The sequence below is a fragment of the Macaca fascicularis genome, chromosome 2, assembly GCF_037993035.2.
Source record: "Macaca fascicularis isolate 582-1 chromosome 2, T2T-MFA8v1.1".
Classification (NCBI taxonomy): Eukaryota; Metazoa; Chordata; class Mammalia; order Primates; family Cercopithecidae; genus Macaca; species Macaca fascicularis.
The window spans coordinates 131,467,407-131,492,454 of NC_088376.1; the positions used below are offsets into that span (position 1 = coordinate 131,467,407).

Sequence of the window (25,048 nt, forward strand, 5' to 3'; positions counted from 1 at the left end):
TTTTTTAAATTTATTATTTTACTTTAAGTTCCTAGTACATGTGCAGAACATGCAGGTTTGTTACACAGGGTGCCATGGTGGGTTGCTGCACCCATCAACCAGTCATCTAGGTTTTAAGTCCCGCATGCATTACGTATTTGTCCTAATGCTCTCCCTCCCCTTGCCTGCTACCCGCCAACAGGCTCTGGCGTGTGATGTTCCCCTCTCTGTGTCCATGTGTTCTCATTGTTCAACTCCCACTTATGAGTGAGAACATGCAGTGTTTGGTTTTCTGTTCCTGTGTTAGTTTGCTGAGAATTATGATTTCCAGCTTCATCCATGTCCCTGTAAAGGACAGGAACTCATTCTTTTTTAATGGCTGAATGGTATTCCATGGTGTATATGTGCCACATTTTCTTTATCAAGTCTATCATTGGTGGACATTTGGGTTGTTTGCAAGTCTTTGCTATTGTGAACAGTGATACAATAAACATATGTGTGCATATGTCTTTATAATAGAATGAGTTATAATCCTTTGAGTATTTACCCAGTAATGGGATTGCTGGATCAAATGGTATTTCTGGCTCTAGATCCTTGAGGAATTGCCACACTGTCTTCCCCAATGGTTGAACTAATTTATACTCCCACCAACAGTGTAAAAGTGTTCCTATTTCTCCACATCCTCTCCAGCATCTGTTGTTTCCTGATGATAATTTATTTTACTGTGCAGAAGCTCTTCAGTTTAATTAGATCAATTTGTCAATTTTGGCTTTTGTTACAATTGCTTTCGGTGTTTTAGTCATGAAATATTTTCCCATGCCTATGTCCTGAATGGTATCAATATCATGAAAATGGCCATACTTTCCAAAGTAATTTGCAAATTTAGTGTTATTCCCATCAAGCTACCATTGACTTTCTCCACAGAACTAGAAAAAGCTACTTTATATTTCATATGGAATCAAAAAAAGAGCCTGTATAGCCAAGACAATCCTAAACGAAAAGAACAAAGCTGGAGGCATCACAATACCTGACTTCAAACTATACTACAAGGCTATAATAACCAAAACAGCATGGTACTGGTACCAAAACAAATATAGAGATCAATGGAACAGAACAAAGGCATCAGAAATAACACCTACATCTACAACTATCTGATCTTCCACAAACCTGACAAAAACAAGCAATGGGAAAAGGATTCCCTATTTAATAAATGGTGCTGGGGAAACTGGCTAGCCATATGCAGAGAACTGAAACTGGACCTTTTCCTTACATCTTATACAAAAATTAACTCAAGATAGATTAAAGACTTAAATGTAAGACCTAAAACCATAAAAACCCTAGAAGGATCTTCCATTTTCACAAATGCTGTCTGGAGCTAGCATCCCTACAAATGTCTTTCCTGTATTATTGACTGCAGTAGAAATAGAGTATAAAGCATCTGGGCCTCCCCAGTTGCGTCAGATCCCATGTCAATCCCATTAACCTGAATATAGTTTACCGTGAAGAAGAAAACTTTAACCTTAGGTTGAAATTTATGTATTTTTTGTCTAACTGTTCCTTGATGTTATTTCATTATGAACATTAACTTATGTAAGTGTTTGTTCAGGGAACTGAAACTTCAGTAACTATATTCTGCTCTTCAGATTATCAGTCATAAAATGTCTGCTGGCAAATAGACATCTAATCAAAGAAGAATGTTCATTTTCTTCCAGACTGCTCACTGCAGAGTCACTCATTCTTTATTTACAACTTATCTAAAGGAATAAGTTTATATTCCAAAAATTGCATTATTTTAAATAAAGTAGAAAAATTTCTCTCTCATTTAGTCTAACCAACTTAACATCCAAATTACTCTATTTCCACACATCGCTTCTACATTGATCAAATGACAATTAATCATTATTTTTTGGCCATAAGAATGTTAAGTTCTAATTTACATAACTTTAGAGTTGAACTAGCTTATTCATGACAGTCAATATAATTAAAATATCAAAAGTGATAATAACTATGCAGTTTTACAATCCAAGTTCGGCTATACCGAACAGTTCATATTACTCCATTTCTTTTTCACAATTATGAAGAAGGTGTTCATTTTACAAAGCTCAGAGAGATTAAGTAATGTATCCATTTTACATGGTTTATAAGCAGGAGGGTTGGGATTTGAACCCCTGTTTGGGAGATTACTGAGCCCAGGAGATTTCACTGTAGTATTAATATTTTGCCAATTATTTCATTTCTCTATTGTTTGGGATTTCTTTACAACAGAGGCTCAACCATCCAGTTGACTAAGAATCAGTTCAATTGACTGTTAATCAATTGCTAGGAGTCAATAATGGTGAGTTATTTGGACTTCACCTTCAGTAGAAGTCTCAGAAAATCTATATCTAACTGATTCTCTTTCCCAATTGCTCTCAGTAAATTTAAAGATATTCAACAATTCTTGCAGACCCATAATTCATGTTAGGATAATAAAATTCCAACAATTTCATAATAATGGATATATATTATTAATAGTAACAAAAATGACTGCCCACTTTGAGTGGTTACTGTGTTCTAGGCACTGTGCTAAATGCTTTATGCACATTTTTCTTATTCAGTCCTCATAACTACTCAATGAGGTACATTGTTGGAACACTAAAACTTAATTCTGTATGAAGCAAATAAAAGGAGGACCATCTATTGACATGCAGAAACAAAAATTAGAGAGGTAGAGCTGGCAGCATTGGATCTAGTGCTCAAAGGTGTCACAAGGGCTAGGTTCATCTCTATCGCCTCTCTGCACTGGTCTGAATGTCAGCTCAATCTCAACTCACACAGGATCTCTCCAAAGGTGAGCTCACATTTTCAAGTTCAATAGAAATAAAGCTGCTTCTTTCCCAATGTTTCCACATAGCCCAGGTCTAGTCTGACTTAACCAACTTGGATGACAAGCCCATCCTTAAGCCACTCACTGTGGCTGGGAAAAGACCGTGCTGTTTGGCCAGGTCACAATCCCACTCCTGGAGCCCTTGTTCACTTGCACTGCATCGACTGAAAATGGGGTAGGGGTGATCACTCTACAAAGGAAACCAGGTGCGCTGTTACCAAAAGAGGGAATGAGGCATAGGCAAGCAATAACAGTGGACTTCAACTACATATAGTAGTAGTCATCATTATTCCCATTTTACAGATAAGTAAATTAAGGTTCAAGAAGTTTCATTTGTTGAGATTAACCAGTTATAAAATACAATGACAATATTCCAGCCAGTGACACCCAGAGTAATTACAAAATTATAGGGCATTCCAGCAACGAAGTCTATACATACAACGAAGATTCTCAAGAGAGCTTTATTGCTTATGCTGCTTATTCCAGCCCTGATAAGGAACCATGAGCATTTGAACCCCAGTAATCCTCCCAACTACAAGGAGAACAGAGTCGTATTCAGGCTGAGTGAAGTAGAAACTGCTAAATTCTATTCCTCTCTAACCAATCAGATTCTTTAAGAGGCAAATCTGTTTTTATATTTGTGTAAATCTTATACATACTGTTGATTCACAGAAGATGTTATTGGTAATGATTCAAATATCAAACTTAGTGGACATTTATACTGGAATTTATATATGGAAATTACCTAATTATTTCCTAACTATATACTTGAGGAGAAAATACACTAGGTGGTAATGAGACAACAGACAAGAGAAGCAGTGACTATGTCAGGAATGTGCAATCTTCCTAGATGGCCTCATGGACTTTCATTTTTATACCATTGACAAGAAATGTGTCAGGTGTTCATCCACAGCTGTGAATGGGACAGAAAAATATTTTTGAATGTGGGGGCAAATTACTGTTCTAGCCATACAGAAAAAGGAGAGAATGAATATTGTGTTGGCAGCAGTGATTTCCACAGCCAGGCATTGTGCTGGACACTTGGGATAACCCAATCAGTGAAAGCAGGCATGACCACCAACTCGTGGAGTTTGCACTTCTTGGTAGAGGCAGACAATGTATTTCACAAACACATATAAAATTGCAGTTGTGAATGTGCTGAAGTGGAAGAAGTCATGAATCCAGGATGATAAAGAGGGAAGTGTCACAGACCCAATCAGGAGGTTAAGGAGGGCTTCCTTGAGGAGGTGGCGCTGGAACTAGCGCAGTGCCTCAGTCAACTTTGGCATTTACAGAGTTCTGCATGTAACAAATCCACAAGAGATAACTAAAGAGAATTTTCCTGATACTTTGAATACAACTGTACCTCATGGCTCTTTGTATTGTGAATCACAGAAAATCTCATTCAAACTCAATCAAGAAAAAAAGGCATTTACTGGCTAAAGTTCAGCACCCTGGTTCCGGCACAGTGGCATCAAATAATACTAACATAGTGTCAGGAGCTGCTCCACCTCTCTACTCAGTGTTCCTCTGGGTTGACTCCATTCTCCTGCAGGCTTTTCCATCATGGTGCTTAGATAGTGGCAAGTTCCAGACTTACATCTTTTCATCAGTAATGCTTAGAGGAAAACACTCTACTACTTCCCCAAGAATAAATGTTCTGCATTTGGATCTCTTTGTGTATAGCTTGGACCAAGTACCAGCCCTTGTTAACAACCACCTGGTCACTAGAGATGTCATTATCTTCATTACCAGTCTTCAGTCTTGTGTCTTCTCTTGTAGCAGGGCGTGAAATCAGCACCTCCCAAACTCCATGAACTGAAAATGGGGAAGAGAGGTCACTGGCTTCCCTAGAAGAAAGAAGAAGCAGTCATCAGTAGAAGTAGGACTGTTTGCTGGGCAGACAGAAAGAACAGGTATCTGCTACAGAGTAGAAATAACTAATAACATTAATGACTGCTACAGCTAGCAATAGCAATAATACTAAGAACAAATACTTATTTGACAAGTGTTTCTTATTATAATTTCCCCATAAAAACTAATTCTACGTTCTTGGCATATCAAGAATTTAGCCAGCCTGCTTTGCAATAGCTACATAACCCAGAAGACAAAACTAGCTCTGCAGTTTGAAATTAGTGAGCACGAGATTTCCAGAGAGTAGGATTTCCAGTATAACTAACTCCCTTCCCTCCACCCCGAAGCTCACCCTGAATGCACGGGTGCTCATTCGTTCATGCAAACTTGTCTCTGTTAGTGCTGACATGCCTGGAGAGGGTCTATTAAGGGAAGCTCATTTCAAGCACAGATGGTCCCAGGTAGCTTAGCCTCTGCCTGGTGGCCAGACTAAGTGAATTCAGATGGTCTTAGACTTCTGATCACATCCATGCAGCCAGAGAGGAAAAGAAAAACTTGTTTATCATCTTGATAAACAGTCTTTCAATGTCTGCTGATGCTGTATGTAACTCGGTAGAGTCAAATACTATTAAATTGTCATCACTGTCAAAAAGAGGAGTAATAAGTTTTTCTACTTGAGTCATAGTTAATGACATCTACAATGTGTAACACAAATCAAGATTTCTGTTTGCCTTCTTTTCTCCTAAATGTGTGTTTTCTGGTCTCTCTGGCTATGGATGTGAGGCACAGCCCTCAAAATATAAATAAATATATACTTTGTTATTACCTCTCAGCTAAACCAATAAAATATCCAGATGACAAGGGCCAGACTCTTGTCTTGGATGAGGTATATATGCACAGGCAAAAGATAAGCAAAAGTACCTCATTCTAGTTCTGCATGGAAGACATGGATTTGAAAGACTGTATTTCACTGAGTGAAAGTCTTGGAAATAGCTCCACCCAACAGTTATTAGTAAACATATTTGCAGAGGCTACTTAAATACTGTTAAGGGTGGAAGGCATCTCTTTTGCTGTCATGATCTTAAAGAATAATAGTCATGTGTCCCATAACAATGTTTCAGTTAACAACAGACCTATAAGATTATAACACAGTAGAATACCATATTTTTACTGTATGTTTTCTATGTCTAGATAGATTTAGATACACAAATACTTATTATGTCATAGCCACCTACAGTACAATAGCATGCCGTACTGGTTTGTAGCCTAGGAATAATAGGCTATACTATCTAGCCTAGGTTTGTAGTAGGCTATACCATCTAGGTTTGTGTAAGTGCCCTCTACGAATTAGCACAAAGATGAAATCACTTAATGACATATTTATTAGAACTTATCCGTGTCATTAAGTGAGGCATGACTGTGTAGTAGACTGTATAGTGAGTTTGTTAAGCTTCAGCAACAACCTCCACATCTCACAGGCTTCAAATGGCAAAAGTTTATTGCTTGATCATACAACACATCCATTGTGATTCATCAGTGTGGCTGTGTTTGCAGGAGTTACTCAGGGACTAGAACTTCTGCTGCAAGCACCGTCTAAAATAGGGGTTGGCAAACTGGCCTGTAGGCCAAATCTGGTGCATCATCTGATTTTTATGATCCACAAGCTAAAAATGATCTTTACCTTTTAAATGGCTGGAAATTGTGACACATAAAAATTACACAAATTCAAGTTTCAGTTTCCATAAATATTATTGGCATACAGCTACACTAATTTGTTTATATATCATTTGAGGCTGCATTTGTGATATAACAGCAAAGTTGGGTAGTTGCTCCAGAGACCAGATGGCCCACAAAGCTGAAAATGTTTATAATCTGGATGTTTATAGAAAAACTTTGCTGATCCTTGATCTAAAATACCACTGGCTGCCACACCAGCAGGAAGAGAGCCCTGGAAGGCCTTGCACAGACAATTAAAAGCTCAGCTTGGTAGTGATATGTCAAGTCCATTAACACCCAGTTGACTAAAAACAGTCAATGCCTCCTCCTCCCACAAGGGGGTCAGTAACTACCATAAGCCCAGGAGGAGGAGACAGTCATTGGCATCCCTAATGGCTGCCCCAGCTAACACTAATAATAGTAACAGCATCAGAGCAAACACATTGCTCCTGTACTCCCACACTCTTCCAAGTGCTTTCCCTGTGTTTACTCATTCATCCTCACAACAACCTCATGATGAAAGTATTATACTACTATTTTCCCCATGTTATAGATGAGGAGACTAAGAATAGAAAGCTTGTATGATTTTCCTGAGATAAATCTAGCTAATAAAGAGTGGAAGCAGTTAAAACCTAGTCAATGACCCCAAAATTCAATCTCAAACACTATGCTCTCAACCATCCTACCACTCACAGACCTGCTGAGATTTAAAAGAATGCCATTCATTGACACTGTAGAGACAACTTCTTCACAAAATCCTCAATTATGGAATATGTTAGACATAAGCAAAACCCTAATTTTAGTGTCTGCATAACAGATTTCCAAAACATTTAACAGTTTATTTAGGAGGTGGTTAGTAAGTGGCCCATAGATGAAAGTAAAATCTAACATCTGTGGATTGGTGTGCAGTTCTCCTATAGGACCAAGAAAAAGAAAGGGCTGGATGTGGTGACTCTTGCCTGTAATCCCAGCACTTTGGGAGGCCAAGGTAGGCAGATCATGAGGTCAGGAGTTCAAGACCAGCCTGGTTAACATAGTGAAATCCTGTCTCTACTAAAAAATACAGAAAACTTAGCCAGGCGTGGTGGCAAGTGCCTGTAATCCCAGCTACTGGGGAGACTGAGGAAGGAGGGTCGCTTGAACCCATGAGGCAGAGGTTGCAGTGAGTTGAGATTGTGCCACTGTACTCCAGCCCAGGCAACACTGCGAGACTCTATTTCAAAAAGAAAAAAAAGGGGGTGATTTGCAGTTTGAGATCAGTTTATGGCTCAGCAAGAGGGCCCACTGACGGGCATCTGGCCCTAAAGTGGACAGTATTTAACGGCCACTTCTTCCTTGAATATCTCAGATTTTGTCTTGATCTTCTCATCTTCACTTCTCAGCCAATTCAAAAATGTTGTTCCATGGCATTTTTTTTCATTTAGCTGGAGAAAAGAAATATCATAAAATAGTTATGGTTTAGAAGTGATGGATTTGGAGTCTTCATATTGCAGTGTCTGCTTTATTTTGTTGACTGTACCTTTATATCTTCATAAAGGAGTTTGTGTATAATCACCACCCATGTTCCTTTTAACATTTATCTGTGAACAATAATGGAAGTATCTCATTTTAAGAGAATAAAAAGAAGTTAACAATTATTGTTGGGCTTCTTTCTCAGCATGTATTCCTGCTTGTATATCATTAAATATGTTATAAAGAAACAGAGAACAAAAATGAATAAAGAGGTAGGAGTAGACAAAGTGAGGCCAGGCGTAGTGGCTTAAACCTGTAATTCCAGCATTTTGGGAGGTCGAGGTGGGAGGATCACTTGAGAACGGAAGGATTGCTTGAAACTAGGAGATCGAGACCAGCATGGTTTATAAGCTAGGAGTAATACATAGAGAGTACAAAGGGTGACACCCATCTCTACAAAAATACAAATCAAAACATTAGCCAAACACAGTGGCATGTGCTTGCAGTTCCAGCTACTCAGGAGGCTGAGGTGGGAGGATCAGTTGAGCCTGGGAGGTTAAGGCTGTAGTGAGCTGTGATCATGTCACTGTACTCCAAGCTAGGCAATGGAGTGAGACCCTATCTCAAAAAAACAAAAAGACTAGACAAAGTGAGTATGCAATGGAAAGAGCACATTAGGCCACTTGCCATTGCAGGAACAGCTCAGAAATTTGGGGTCTTTGGAACCTGGAACCTAAAAGGCAAATGACTCCATTTTCCAACCTTTCAGAATTCTACCCTTTCATCCTCCTCCTGTGTTGTCTTTGAAATTGGGTTTCAATTTTTATATTAATAACAAGGAGAATGGCAGCCCTTATTTATAATATACCTACTATGTGCTGCTCGATTTCTTAATTACTTTTCATATACAATCTGTAATGCTCACAGTATCCATTAAATTTAGGCATTTTGCTTAGAGGGACAAGGGCTTAGAGGTTACAACTTGCTCCAAATCATCCGGCTAGTAACCAAAGTGATGTTAATTATTCAGAATTATATTATATATTAGTATATTTAGTCTTTTATGTCAGTGTGTTACATAATTTTAGAAAAATTAGTATAGCCAGAGGAGTTATTCATATAAAATAGCATGGCCTATGTCTGTTCTAGAAATTGTTTCCATGTCATTCTCAGCCTTAAAGGATAGCAATGGTGAAGGAAAGCCTGATCAACTATTGCCTAGCTGGGCCAATGGTCTCGGTTTAAGAATAGGGTCGAGGGAGATCCAAAGGGGATTTAAGTCAAGAATATTGCACCCTAAAATGAACGTAGATATAGCTGTTTTTCTAAGCCCTATTTCACTTCAATTCTTGTCCCAGTCATAGTAGAATACAACTTATTCATTTTAGATGTTGGCTCAGGGAAGCTGTGATTCAGTTTCCAGAGACTTATATTGACATTCAGGGTGAATGCCCCACTTTGAGGTAGAAACTTCCCCTTCAGTTGTTTCATTTCTGAGATTGCATTAATTTGGAATGATTGAAGGAAAGTCTACATCAAGCAAGCAAATTTGAGGACAGAGAATAGAAAAACGAAGATATATCCTCAGGCTTATTTTAACAAAAATTTGAAGGCAGATCTGAGAGTAGCCCAAAGGCAGTCTGATGTCCACTCCATTACAAGGGTTCCCTTTCCTCATGCTCTCTGACGCATCCTTGTTGGGAAAGAGTAAAAGTTCCACAATATGTAAAAAGCAGTAAGGAATCAAGTGTCTTCTTGTAACCTCATTGGTGCACCTTTGGGTAAAATGTATTTCCATGGGGGTAGACCAGTTACTAAAAATTATTTGTACAGTAGAATTTCAACATATCCATTGTATAAGCCATTTTCTTCTTTTAAAAAAATGAAGAAATCTAGTGGATGGGTGTTGAGTTGATTGTGGTATTACCTTACTTTTAGCAATTTTATTTCGGGGAGATAATGATGCCTAAATGTAGTTTCTCCGTGATAGCTTGGAATGAGAGTAGAAAGATAAGAGTGAGGAGTAGTCCATATTGGTGGAAAAAGGGAAAAAATAAGAGTTATATTTTTCCCACCAACAATTAGGACCTGGTCAAAGATGATAACTTCAATAGTATTAGTAATATCAGAGTAAATTTTCATGCCTACTCTGAACCAGGTATTATTATAATCACTTTGCCTATATTTATTTAATTCGTATACCTGTTAAGTATAAGAATTATTGCAACTATTGCAATCCAGGGCATTCACCCTGGATGTCAATGTTAGTCTCTGGAAACTGAATCACAGCATCAATGCCCTTCAGGTTCCCTGAGCTAACATCTAAAATAAATAAGTTGTGTTCTACTGTGATTAGGACAAGAATTGAAATGAAATAAGGCTTAGAAAAATGGCTATAATGTGTCTACTATTCACTATAGGATGCAGTATTCTTGACCTAAATCCCCTTTGGATCTCCCTCAACCCTATTCTTAAACCAAGACCATTGACTCAGCTAGGCAATAGTGTAGCTCTTAAAACAACCCTGTAAACATGATGCTGTCATCCACATTCTACAGATGAGAACCTTGAAATATGGAATGAAAAATAATAGGAAGCAGCAGACCCAGGACTTGTTTCTGCAGCCTGGCTCTGGAATCTGTGATCCTATCCATTATGCTACCCTGCTTCAAACATTGTTGTCCTGCCCAGAATTTCTTCCGTTTTCCTACCTTTTTCCTCTACATACCCAAGGACCCTGGGAGAGAATGGATGGGAATTTGTTTAATCACAAGCATAAACAAATCAAGCAGCTATTTTGCCCTCTTCAACCAAAACATGCTTAAAGATCCATTAGTGTCTCTCTTGTCAATGATTTACAGACAAAGACACTCAGGGCTTCCTTCCAGTCCATTGGGTCAATAAAGCACTTTAAACACAGTCTTAAATATGCATTTCTGACACCCACTACAATGAATTCCAAAAAAGCTATTTATAAAACCTTGATCAAGAAGTCCTGTAAAAGTGACTCTGAAAAAAATTTGTGATTTTTCTTACATATTACAGCTTTTAAAGAAAGGAACCATTTGTAATAAAGTGGAAAGGCAAGGATTCTAATAATCATGTCAGTCTTAACATTCCTTAAATATGGTTTATTCATTTTCTCCAAAAGTTGCCTTTGGCTATAAGCATATATCCTGGCCTATTAACGGGAACTGAAGTTTCCTCACAGTTACTTTTAATTGCTATTTCATTTTAAAGCTATTTCACTTAGAGTAAAAAGTTTTTCCTTTGTATGTTTTGACACCATCCCAAACCAAAATCCCAAGTTGATTTCTCTAGAAGGTATATTGGAAGTTCTCATATTTGCAAAAGCTACACTTATTCAAATTCATCTTTGTGAAAATATCCACATAATGGATGTTCAGAAGAAGTTCCCAAAAGAGGATTAATTTATATATTCTATCTTTCTTCTTCTACCTTTTCCTTTCTATTTTCCTTTTCTTTCCCTTTACATTCCATCTATTCTTCCCTCCCTCTCTTTCTTTCCTTCCTTCCTTCCTTTCATCATTCAGTCATTTAATAATTTAGTAAATGTGTGACTGCCCACTATTATTCCAGGCACAAGAGATAAAGAATTAAACAAGATGTGGTCCTCCTGCCAGCATAGAGTGCCCAGCCAAACAGGCTAGACAACAAGCCCGTAATTCCAGTTAGGAGTCATGCTGAAAAACAAAAGTTCAGCTTGCTAAGAGGACATATAATGGGGGTCAAAAGTGAGTCTCTGAGGAAAAGGTTCATTCAACAACTATATACAGACCAAACAAGTGCCAGATTTCAAGCTTAGTACTGGGATAGTGGTAAAACAGGAAAAAAAAAAAATGTTGTCCTTCCTCTTTATAGGAAAAGCAATACATTATTTTTAAAAAATCAAAATCATGCACACTGTAAATATTATTGTACAAGAATTATGTAGGAGATGTAGGATCATACACAGGAGAATATATCTCAGAGTATGGTTCAGGAAGACCACCACAGCAATACCCACATACATGTACATGTACAAGGCTTAGGTTTACATTCCCTCTCTTTTTATTTTTAAAGCAATTTTCTCTATTCCAATTTACACTACCCACTTAGCATCGTTTCTTCTTTCCCAGAAAACCTGCTGTTGTGATAATTTTAAATTGTTTGGCTATGCTTTGTCTTGGACATGAAACCACTGATAGATATGGTTTGGCACTATGTCCCCACCCAAATCACATCTCGAATTGTAATCCCACATGTCGAGAGAGGGAGCTGCCTGGAGGTGACTGGATCATGAGGGTGGTTTCCCCCATGCTCTTCTCATGATGGTGGGGGAGTTCTCATAAAATCTGATGATTTTAAAAGTGGCCGTTTCCCCAGCATTCTCTCTCCTGCCACATTTTTAGAAGGTACTTGCTTTCCCTTCACACTCTACCATGATTATAAGTTTCCTGAGGTCTCCCAAGTCACGCGGAACTGTGAGTCAGTTAAACCTCTTTTATTGGTAAATTACCCAGTCTCAGGTGGTATCTTTACAGCAGTGTGAAAACAGACTAATACAATCACCAACAGCAAAAGATACTACTGAATGTCCAATTCCCTGGCAGATGAAAAAGATCGGACATTTGCAAATTCCCATAGGTGTCCATTCTAAAAAGTTGACCCAGTTTGTAGCCCAGAGTGATCCAGTTGGTTGGTATGAGCTATTTCTATTAAATATCCAATCTGGGGGCAAACCCTGGCTTATGATGCCAGTTGTCAAGCTTTTACTCATCTGCCTGCCAGTCATTCCTAACCTCTTCTTCCCTTTCCATCATGACACATAATTGTCACCAGTGGGGACTCCTTTTAAAAGAAACATTATCCTTAGCAATTTATCTTCCTTGTTTCCTCACTTGTATAGGTCAAGACAGTGATGCATTGAGTTGGGAAGAAGGGATCATTGCTAGGAGCATATTGGACTCGGCATTTTTTTAACTTCTCCAGCTCAGAGTTGCTGCTGCCAGAAATAGTCTTGAAATGCTATCTTTTTCTCTTTTTTGGATATTAGAAACTTTCTTTTCCTGTTAAAAATGGTTTGATAATGTATTCAGGGCTCTGATAAACCCAAGAGAAAAGAGCAGATGGGAAACTAGAGAGATGCCCCATGGAGCTTTTTTTTTTTGCAGGGGACCTTCTCGTTAATACCTGGGTCAACATGAGCAAAATGAATGAGAAGAAAGACCACTGTTTTGAAGATTTGTGGCAGAAAGAGAACTGGAAAGCAGAGTACATTTAACACATCCAAATTTTTCAGATCAGTGTGCATTAGCCAGATAATTACAGCATTTACCTCCTAATTGGAAAGAACAATGGGATCCCTTATAATGCTAGATTTAGGGGTTTGGAATAATTTTATAGATATTTTAGATATGTGTTTTCTGCAGATTAACTGATAACAGAAACAATAATCTGGAAAATCTGAGTAGTACAATTAACCTCCATACTAGCCTGTTCTTTATTCTACATCCTCTGCCATTAGATGATAGGTTACTTCATCTGTCTTATTTTTTAGATCTACAGATCCTGGGTGAAATCCAAGAGAGAGGCTATTTTCCATAAGCAAAAAAAAAGAAAGGAAGCTGCATTTTCTAAGGAAGCACTTAGATGACTTAGCTTTGAGAAACCATAGATCATCTTGAAATCATTTTGACTTGGATTGAGATGAAATTTAGAAATGGATAGGCATTGACACCAAGGAAAAGTCTGAAAGACATTTCAATGACAAATATTATCAGTTTGAAATGACCTTGGCACTTAAGTTTGAAAGGATAGTTCACAAGGTAAACCTTAAAATGCAGATACATTGGATTAAAATGGACATTTTCTAATTTCCAGAAAGGGTATGACAAACTTAACTCTTCCCTTTCATTGAGAGCAACTCTGGGGAACATTTTGGTTTCCTTTCTCCTTTTCCAAGAAGCCAGCTGATGGGGGCAGTAGATAAGTAGAACCTTTTTGTCTGAGGGAGTCTTGAAAAATTTTATCTCTGTGGTTATAATAGGAATTTTATGTCCTTTTATATCCTGATAGAATTTGATCACCTTCTCACTGTATCATGGGTGGACCCAAGTAAAGGTGAGCTCTTGATATAGCCAAGAAGTGAAAAACACATAGGAATGGGGGAAGGTGTGTATTTTACAAGCTTACTATACTCTGTATATATACTCTGCTATACCAAAGGCATACACCCCTCTCGGTTAGGTTCCATATCATTTGATCATTCAGAAATCCATGACAGATTTGTTATTCATTTTTCATTTTGTTCATTCATCTACCCATCTGAATGTAATGTGGTATCTTTGATGGGACCCTGAAACAGGAAAGTATATTATGTAAAAGCTAAAAGAATCTGTGAATAAAGCCTAGCCTTTAGTTAATAATGTATCAATCAAATATTTGTCATTTAATACTTCCTTTAGATAGCTGATAATCACCTAAGTATGATTGATTTCACTTTTTCATTAGCAGAAGAATCTCTGTGAAGAATAGATTATTATACTGAATTTTAAAAATAGCTTATCTCCTTTCTTAGAGTGGAGGTAACTGAGCCCCCTTGGATAATCCATAAAGCCCCACAAAATGTATCTTCAGAGCAAAGTTATGTAAGTGTGAATTTTCCTGCCAAAGAGCTAATATTTTTAGTTTTTTAATACAAGTCCAGGCTTCCATGGGCAGGATAGATTGAAAGATTAAATTGCTCCATTTGACTGTGGCTAGATCTGTCACAACATAAACTTTGGGAATGAGATTTAGGTATGATGGGCCAATCAGATCTTCCAACTGTTGGGGTCCTGTGGGGTTCCACTGTGTCCACCAAGACCTAGTTCTGGGCTCTGCGCCAGTGTACCTGAGCACCATGTGTAATTGAGGCCATAGTTCAACTTGTCAAAACCGACAAGCCTGTTATTTAGAGCAACACCTTCCTGGCCTCCTGTGTGCAAAGCCACCATCTGTGCATCTAAGGAAGATATGCCCTGGGGTCATTGACTTTATATACAAGTCTTTAATGAAAATGGAGCATTCGTCATTTCCCAGTTACCAAGCTTTTCTCCCTTTTTCAAGGAAATGACATCATGTATGTGAGGGTGGGACAGGGGAAAGAGCACTGTATATGGGATGAGGGTCTGGGTTCTGGTCTCAATGCTATTGGCTCCTTGCTAGGTAAAACATGGGCAAGTTTCGTTTTCTTTTTGCATTTTAAATTTGTTTGGATATTCTTTTTTATTATTATTATACTTTAAGTTCTAGGGTACATGTGCACAACGTGCAGGTTTGTTACATATGTATACTTGTGCCATATTGGTGTGCTGCACCCGTTAACTCATCATTTATATTAGGTATATCTCCTAATGCTATCCCTCCCCCTTCCCCCCACCCCATGACAGGCCCTGGTGTGTGATGTTCCCCATCCTGTGTCCAGGTGTTCTCATTGTTCAATTCCCAGCTATGAGTGAGAACATGCGGTGTTTGGTTTTCTGTCCTTGTGATACTTTGTTCAGAATGATGGTTTCCAGCTGCATCCAAGTCCCTACAAAGTACATAAACTCATACTTTTTTATGGCTGCATAGTATTCCATGGTGTACACATGCCACATTTTCTTAATCCAGTCTATCATTGATGGAAATTTTTGGTTCCAAGTCTTTGCTATTGTGAATAGTGCTGCAATAAACATACATGTGCATGTATCTTTATAGCAGCATGATTTGTAATCCTTTGGTTATATGCCGAGTAATGGGATGGCTGGGTCAAATGGTATTTCTAGTTCTAGATCCTTGAGGAATGGCCATACTGTCTTCCACAATGGTTGAACTACTTTACAGTCCCACCAACAGTGTAAAAGCATTTCTATTTCTCCACATCCTCTCCAGCATCTGTTGTTTCCTGACTTTTTAATGAGCACCATTCTAACTGGTATGAGATAGTATCTCATTGTGGTTTCGATTTACATTTCTCTGATGGCCAGTGATGATGAGCATTTTTTCATGTGTCTGTTGGCTGCATAAATGTCTTCTTTTGAGAAGTGTCTGTTCATATCCTTTGCCCACTTTTTGATGGGGTTGATTTTTTCTTGTAAATTTGTTTAATTTCTTTGTAGATTCTGGATCTTAGCCCTTTGTCAGATGGGTAGATTGTAAAAATTTTCTCCCATTCTGTAGGTTGAAACATGGGCAAGTTTCTAAGTCACTCTTGGTCGCAGTTGCTTCTCCTATGAAATAAATATTTGTGATGTGTTTATTATGGTATTGGGCACATAGGAAAAACTCAATAAATGATTAATTTCTTTAATACTATTATTATTACCATTGGTTGCATGGCTATATTGCTTGCTCTAAGTCTGTATCATCTCTAGAAAACTGAAATAATAATAGTTCTACCTCCATCTTTGAACTGCTTTGAAAATTAAATAAAATATGTGTTAAAAGCACATTTTAAACCTTGATGATAATATTCCACACATTGTTGAATACATAAAACAATAAGAATCCATGTTCCGGAGGAGTTTGATTTCCAGTGGGACACATGGACAATAATGTCATGAGAAAATTATATACTGTGTTTGAAAGTTACAGGTGTTGGGGGCAGGGGAGTGAGGGGACATAAAGCAAGGGAGCTCATGAATACTGGCTAAGGGGAGTATGATTTATTTTGAGTAGACAGGTGTCAAGTGTGCCTCTTATTAAGTGACATTTGAGCAATGATGGAGTGGGGAGTGGGTGAGCCAGAGATCTGTTGGGAGTGTGTCTCAGGTGATACAGTGACCCTCACGGGGTACGTGCCTAGGGTGCTCATGCAGTAACTGTCAAAACAGTGTCCATGGAGGAAAGGGAAGAAAAGAGAGAATCATAACAAATCGGCCAGGAGTGGTGGCTCATGCCTATAATCCCAGCACTTTGGAAGGGCCCATCACCTGATGTCGGGATCATCTGATGTTGGTGGATCACCCGATGTCGGGAGTTCGAGACCATCCTGACCAAAATGGAGAAACCCTGTCTCTACTAAAAATACAAAAAAATTAGCTGGGCATGGTGGTGCATGTCTGTAACCCCAGCTACTCAGGAGGCTGAGGCAGGAGAATCACTTGCACCTGGGAGGCAAAGGTTGCAGTGAGCCGAGATCGCGCCATTGCACTCCAGCCTGGGCAACAGGAGGGAAACGCCATCTCAAAACAAACAAACAAAACGAATAAGGTCACAGTCACAATGTGGGGAGGAGGGGTGGCTCGGATATTCAACCTTGATAACCTTTCTAAGCCAAGTGTCAAACTTTTTCTTGGAAGTTTTTCAACCACAAGGAATAATCACTTGTGAAAAGATGCAAAAAGCACGAGTTTTGGGATCTAGTAGACTGGGGTCACACTTACGTGATTCTGGGCAAGTTATTCAACCCCTCTGAGCTTCAGCTTCTCATGTGTAATGTGGGGACAATACCTTGTAACATTGCTGGAATGTGTATAATTAATACAGCATCCAGCATCCGAATCAGAGCTCCAGAAATAGCAGCGAGTTCAAAGAGTGGCAGAGAAGCATTCCTTTTTCTCATTGACAGCAGTGCCATGAGGGACAGGCTTTGGCCCTTCAGTGCCCACCTTGTTGTCAGTATTATTTAACTCAGTGCAGTAACTCAGGCAATCTGGTATGTCTGTCATTGTGTCCGTTGACTTGACTGTAAATCATATGAGATTCCAAATACATCCTGAGAGCTTTCATGTGCCTTGTGCCATTTTCAATCATAAATATTGCTCCACTCTTGTATTAGAGCCAAGAGGTGATGTTAAAATTAGTGGCATTTTCGTGAAGTGTTGAACTAGCTATTACTGACTTGACTGAGGGTATTTGTAGCTGACAATTATAAGCTAAAGTGACATGATTGCAGGTGTCTGAGTTAAAGAGTGTAATATATGATTAGCCCTATTCCATTAACTCGAATCCCAGTGTTGTGCATGTGGAGATAGTAAGGCACTCTTCCATGAGCAAGTTGCAGCCTTCTTTCTTCTACTCAGTGTTTTGCAAGAGCCATTTATTTCTTCTCCTTCGCTACCTTGTACTTCTCCAACTCCTCCTGTACACAGCTTACCAAGGTGGTTGCCCTAGAGAAATACCTGTACCACACCAGTCCTTTGTTCCAAAAATTCCCATTCATTGCTGTGAGGAGACAAGCGATGACCTTGACCCCAATCAAGCTTACAGTTTGGCTAGGGCACAGACATGAACAACTACACACAGGAAATGTGTAGGGTGCTAATAGAATGAACAATGGTGGAAGTGAGGAACATTCTCTAAGGAACTGACCTTTGAGTTGAGCTCTAAGGAGAGTTAACTGGTAAAATCATTTATGTCAGAGTGAGGAGGTTGGAGGGATGGGAGGTAGGAGTGAGTATTCCGGGAGAAACCATATTTTCAATCCCTCTAAGACAGAAAGTGTGTTATTTATATCTTTGTTGGCACCAAAGATATAAATTTATACCTTTGTTGGCACCTACAAAGATATGAATAATATCCAGTCACTCTGGTATTCTTATTATAGGAAGCATATACAGACTCTTTACCATGTGTCAGGCTCAGCACTAACCCTTTTACATGTGTTCTCTCTGTTTTTACTCACACAACCCTGTGATACAGGTGTTACTATTATTCCCATTTTACAGGTGAGGAAACTAAGGCATTCAGTAAGTGACAGAGCTGAGATTCAAACTAAAAGAGGCTGATGTGAAAGCCTGAACTCTTCCCTCCCATGGAGAGAAACATAATTAGTTTACTCAAAATCAGAGACTCTTGTGTTTCTTCCATGTTAGGCCAGGGTTTCTCGACATCTTCACAATATTGATCTTTTAGGCCAGATCATTGTTTCTATGGGAGGCCATCCTGGGCATTGTGGGATGTTTAACATAGCCCTGCTTCCTTCCTGAAAGATACAAGTAGCAGTGTGCTCCAACCAGTGATGACAATCAGAAATATCTCCAAACTGGCCAGCTATTACTAGCGAGGCGGGAGCAGCGTCACACCTCGCCACCACTGCACTGAGGATCGCTGCATTACACAGTTCTCAGAGGACAGGATGAAAGCATGAAGCTGTCTCTTAAGTCTTCTCTCCTTCCTTTCTCCCTCCTTTTCTTTTTTACAATGTTTTCGAAGTGTCCATATGTATCCTCTGGGTACAGAGGATGTATTATCATCCATATAGTTTATCACACAGTAATTTGTATATAGAGGTTGCTTAACAAATGCTTGGTGAATTTTTGCCAACTGCATCCTAAATGCCAAGAATCCTAAGTGGACCGGGTCTATTCTGAACTCCAAACTTGATGTTGAGAAAGTTGACTCCTGCTTTCTGGTCACTTGGTGTATCTTTTATGTGTCCCTAGAGATCTGGCTTAGCTGATTTCCTGTAGGCCAGAAAGACCCACTTGGATGCTTATCAACCTTTACACGGAGCTGGCAGTTCACCTGCTAAGAACCTAGTGGAGGGTGACACACATTAGTTTGCCAATACATTCTGATGAATGCATGGATGAACTGTTACAATTAAGTCAAGCTATATGACCAGGCCTGCAGTTTGAGACATTGTTTAAAGCACCTACCCATTTTCTCAAGCAATTCTTTCTTTCATTTGTGGATGAAGTCTAGATTTGGGAAATATATCCCGAATAGATTTTCTATTTAGCCCCCTTGAAGTAGGCAGGCAATGGAAAGGAGAGCTGATTTCTGGGCAGTTTTTCTGGCACTGTAGCTTCTGTATCACTGGAGTGTCAGTTGTCAATAGAGAGAGCTCAGAGAATCTTAAATCTGATGATAACACAAAAGATGGCTCCCAAAATATGCATTTAAATCAGGCAGCATCTTTATTAGGTGTGTTAGTTCCAGGCATTCATTGCTTTACTGCCTCTCAATACCTACAGCCCAGAATTGCCACATCTTGAGGGCTATCCATTGGTATTCTTTGTTGCTTTGGAAGTACAGCACTGTCCTCTCTGTGATTACATATAGTAGAAGAGAGTCCTTTTGTAATTATATTTCATGGAAACTGTTTCTATAATTTCAGTTACTTTCCTCAACCTCTCTACATGTACTCCCAGAGGCTCGAATAGTCACTGAGTTATTTCTAATCAGTGTCCCTGTTCTTTCTCTCTTGCCAGAAGGAGGGACGTGTGAAGTGATAGCAGCACACCGATGTTGTAACAAGAATCGCATTGAGGAGAGGTCACAAACAGTAAAGTGTTCCTGTCTACCTGGAAAAGTGGCTGGAACAACAAGAAACCGGCCTTCCTGTGTCGACGGTAGGTACCTGGCTTTACCTCTTGAAAAGTTCATATGGTCTTCACTGTACATAATGTAATTTCTCATTTTATCTGCTATGGTTCCAGATAATGAAGAAGGTGCATCCAAAGTGTTAAAAAGTTATACAATTGCCAGCCTCAGCAGAGTTTAAATTCTTTTTTCTCTGGTGCTATGATTTCAATGTTTTTTCCCCAAAAAAATCCATGTTGAAATTTGCTTGCCATTGCAGCATTGAGAGGTGGGGCCTTCGGGAGGTGGTTGGGCTGTGAGGAACTGTATTAGTCCATTCTCACACTGCTATAAGGAAATACCTGAGACTGGGTAATTTATAAAGAAAAGAAGCTTATTTGGCTCATGGCTCCACAGGCTGTACAGGAAGCATGGCTACGGAGGCCCCAGGAAACTTTCAATCATGGCAGAAAGTAAAGCAGAAGCAAGCAGGTCTTACATGGCCAAGAAAGGAGGAAGAGAGCAAAGGAGGAGGTACTACACAATTCTAAACAACAAGATTTTGTGAGAACTCACTCACTATCGTAAGAACAGCAAGGGGGAAGTCTGCCTCCATGAGCCAGGCACCTCTCACCAGGCCCCTGTTCCAACACTGGGGATTACAATTTGACATGAGATTTGGACAGGAACATAAATCCAAGTCATATCAGGGAGCCTGCCCTTATGGGTAGAACTAATGCTAATATAAAAGGGTAAGTGTATACTTCTCTTGCACACTTGCCTTTCTGTCTTTCATCATGTGATGATGCGGCAAGAAGACCCTTACCTGATGCCTTGATCTTGTACTTCCTAGCCTTTGGCACTGTGAGCTGATAAATTTCTATTCATTATAAAGTACTCAGTCTCAGATTCCATTATAGCAGCACAAAATGAACTAAACTTCTGGGTTCTGGGGTTTCAAATAGCTTTATTTTGAAATTTTTTTAGAGCAAATTAGGGTAAAGGAATTTTTTTTAGGTCAAGAAACTTGAAGGTCCAGCTCATTTGGGAAATGATTTTGGACTGAGGCTATAGAGAATGATGATGGTGATAATGATAATAAATATAGCAACACCTAACATTCATTCAACACATATTTAATGAGCACTTACTATATGCCAGGTACCACTCTGGGTGCTCCAGAAAAACTGATGAATAAATATAATTGTCCTGAGTCCTCAGTATGGGTCAAACCCTGTGCTAAACACTTCTCATGCATTATTTTATTTAATCCTTCCAACAATTCGACAAAGCAGTATATGTTTTCTTTATTGCGATATAACAGATCCCAAAACTTAACAGCTTAAGACAGAAAATATTATGTCGTAGTTTCTGTGGGTCACGAATTAAACTTATGAGGTTCTGGCTTAGAGCATCTCATGTGGTTGCAGTCAAGATCTGAAGGTTAGACTGACATGGCAGAATGGTTTTAAGAAGGCTTGTTCACATGGCTATTGGGAGGTGGTCTTGGTTCCTTGCCTTGTGAACACCCTCTCATAAAATCTTGGTGTAAAAAGCTTGAAGTAGCTGGCTTCCCTCAGAGTGAGTAATCCAAGAAAACAATACAGAAGCCTTTATACATCACCTCAGAAGTTACACTTTGTTATTTCCACAATATCCTACAGGTTATACCCACCAGCCCCTATTCATTGTGGTGGTAGACTACAAGGGCTGGAAGACCAGCAGGCAGGGATCATTGGGGGGCACCATGGAAACTGATTAGCATAAGGAGATTCATTTTTCTCTACCATTTTCAACATGTAGAAACCGAGGCTTGGAAGGGTTGAATAGTGTTCCATTCATCCCATGGTTGATAACCCATGGCTCGAATGACTCTTCAGTCCAGCATAATGGACTCTAATACCAAATTTAGACCACCAGCTTTAAGACAATTTTATATGTTACTGCCAAGCAATGAGTCCAAGGTGCAAAGGGACTATAAATCTCTCCTCCCATCTTTGTGTTTCATAATTTAAAGCTGGGTGTGCATTGATTTTCAAATCCTTTATTTAAGAAATCAGGAGGAGGACTCAAAGAAATGAGTCACTTGCTTAGTTCACATAACAGGACATTGAACCTGAATCCCTTGGCTTGGTGTTCATTGTTCTTCCTCTAGATATAGATAAGGAAGGACACCTTCTAGATCGATTCATGTTATGTATTTTCATTATGGATCAGTAGGTGGTTAGAAAGAGAAACACACTCAAGCTAGGCTAAGTAAAAAGGAAGTATTTTAAGGAAATAAAGGAATCTCGGTGAACCAATTATAGGAAATTCAGCCAAACCTCTTGGAATTTGTAAGTTCTTCAGGCAGCTGTCATCTCATTTTCTTTGTTCATGGAACATACTGTCTCTGATCTCTGTTTGCCTAATTCTCTCCTGTGTAGACTGTCTCTTTTCAAGATTTTTATTTTTACCTTCTCATAAATTAGAGAATGATATAAGGCTTTTACTTCCATGGTACTGACTCTAATCTCTCTTAGCATGATTGTACTGCTTCAGGGCACATATACATTTGACTCAGTTTCTGTGTCTTAATACATTGTCTGAGAAGACAAGATGTGATTGGCCCAAGTTAGGCCAATGCGTCAACCTTTGCCCAACTAGTCACAGTCAGAGGAGCAAGCTTATGTGGCATATACAGCTGTCAATTATATGCCATGGGAAGGTCAAGCTATTTTATTTTTGTTTTTTAGAGACAGGGTCTTGCTCTGTCACCCAGGTGGTATGCCATGGCACCATCATGGCTTACTGCAGCCTCAAACTCCCAGGCTCAAGAAAATATTCTCCCTCAGCCTAATTTTTCTTTTATTTTCTGTAGAGACGAGGTCGTGCTATGTAGCCTAGGCTTGTCTCGAACTCCAGGGCTCAAACAACCCTCCCGCCTAGGCCTACCAAAGTGCTAGGATTACAGGCATGAGCCACCACGGCAATTTCTCCCAGGGATCATTTGATAATGTCTGGAGATATTTAGGTCTACACTTTTGTCACAACAAGGGAGCTGCTACTGATATCTAGTGGGTAGAGGCCATGAATCCTATTGAACATCCTGCAATACACAGGACAACCCCTGCTCCCCTGAATCCCCACAATGAAGAATTCTCCAGCTCAAAATGTCAATGATACTGAGGTTGAAAAACTAGCACTATGATTATTTACTTACTCTACACTACAGTCAACACAGTGAGCACCTCTAATGCAGGGAAGGCAGGCAGTTAGATGAGTAAAGCTATTTCCCTCTCTCTTAAAGAAGAAACTCTTGGCCTAGAAGCCAATAAGCATTATAAAACAAAACCATGATGGTTTCTCATGTTCTTTGCCAAAGAAAGCCTTGAAGCCGTTAACTATAAATCTTTGTTTTGTTTCCAGTTCATTTTTATCTCTAATGATCTAGAAATAGAATTGCCTTTAGGATTTAGATACAAAACACAAAGTGCAATGCATTGCTATGCTGACAGAGGGGGAAATGGTATCTAGCCCTAAGATTGTGAGAAGTTAAGCCACATAACAGTAATATTTTTATCTCAGGAAAACTGTTCGACTTTGGAAAATCTGAACTCTTTGGTGTGGTTGGTTCAAACAAAAGGGCTATCCTTTCTGTCTTCCAGGTAAAAGTCAATAAAGTATTGAGTGTTCTTTATTCTCATGTTTATTGTTTATATTTTTGGTAACATTCTATTCCAAAATCCTTCAATCCATTGGCATGTATGGGCAAGTCTATTGTGTTGCTATGATCAAAATTGTTTTGGTGGCCTAGATCTCTGAATGAAAATTAAATTAAAGTGTGAATAGAAATTAAAATTTCAGTGTAGTTATTAACATCATGGACTGAGAAATTTGATATACCTGGATGGAATCAGAGCTGTAACTGTTACTGATAGAATGACATTTTTGATAGAATGACATTTGCTTTCTAACCTCAGCTTCCTCATCTGTATTTTTGATAGAATGATTAATTTGCTTCCTAAACTCAGTTTGCTCATCTGTATAACAGGGATTATAGACATTTCTACTTCTTAAGATTGTTCTGGGGATTAAGGAAATCTTTTATATAATGTTTTTTGCACAATGTCGACTCCTGTCAAAGGCTCACTAAATGATAATATCTGTTTTCTATCTGACTAGTAAATGTGGATAATCCTTAGAGAGAAACTTTTTATATGAGTTTTGTTTCATATTAATTGAATACGGTGGAATTTTAGCCATCATCTTTTCTTAGAAATGCTTCCAACTAATTATCATGGATATTACTAACACTGGTAAGTTATCTTCAGGAATGCATGTTTATAATAGGAATTTTGAAAACTTCAGAGATATATCCATGCACTAAAATCACCCATGATATCATTGCCCAGGGATTATTACTACATTGTAAGATAACATATTAATATATGTCCTTCCAGTCTTACCCCGCTATTAAAGAGCAAACTCACATTGTAGGTATTTTATTGAACTAAAATGCTGCAGCAAAGTTTTATGGATGGCTTGTTTCACTTAATATATGATGATCATTTCCCAAGGAATACATATTCTTCAAAAAATTATTTTTAATAGCTATGTGGGTTTTTCAGAGGTGGATACACCATTTATTTAACTATCCTCTCCACTTTATGGCATTTGCAGTGTTTCTTGCATTCCCAATCTCAGTTCCCTAAGAATAGACAGGCATCAACTTCTCTGCATGACAGCAGTTGATAATTTATACACCATGTTTGTCCTAAACATATTCTGACTTATGCAGTGAATCTCCCATGGTAAATGTTCCAATTGCTCTTATTTGTCTTCCTCTGAAATTGCAGGTCAGTTGCCTTTTACAGTGTTTTCAAAAACAAGAGAACAGCTATCATTTTAAAAGAAGCATATATTGGA

General features: G+C 38.8%; 1 protein-coding gene across 3 annotated transcripts in view; it reads left to right on the top strand.

The window, feature by feature from the left end:
• TAFA1 (TAFA chemokine like family member 1) overlaps positions 1 to 25,048 on the top strand; it is a 558,244-nt gene that overhangs the window by 402,054 nt on the left and 131,142 nt on the right. For 2 of the 3 annotated variants that reach the window (XM_005547566.5, XM_045385899.3), the window contains exon 3: positions 20,050 to 20,190. In XM_005547566.5, coding sequence (XP_005547623.1) covers positions 20,050 to 20,190 — 141 coding nt within the window. The remainder of the gene's footprint in view (positions 1 to 20,049; positions 20,191 to 25,048) is intronic. The other variant, XM_005547567.5, reaches the window with a different exon arrangement.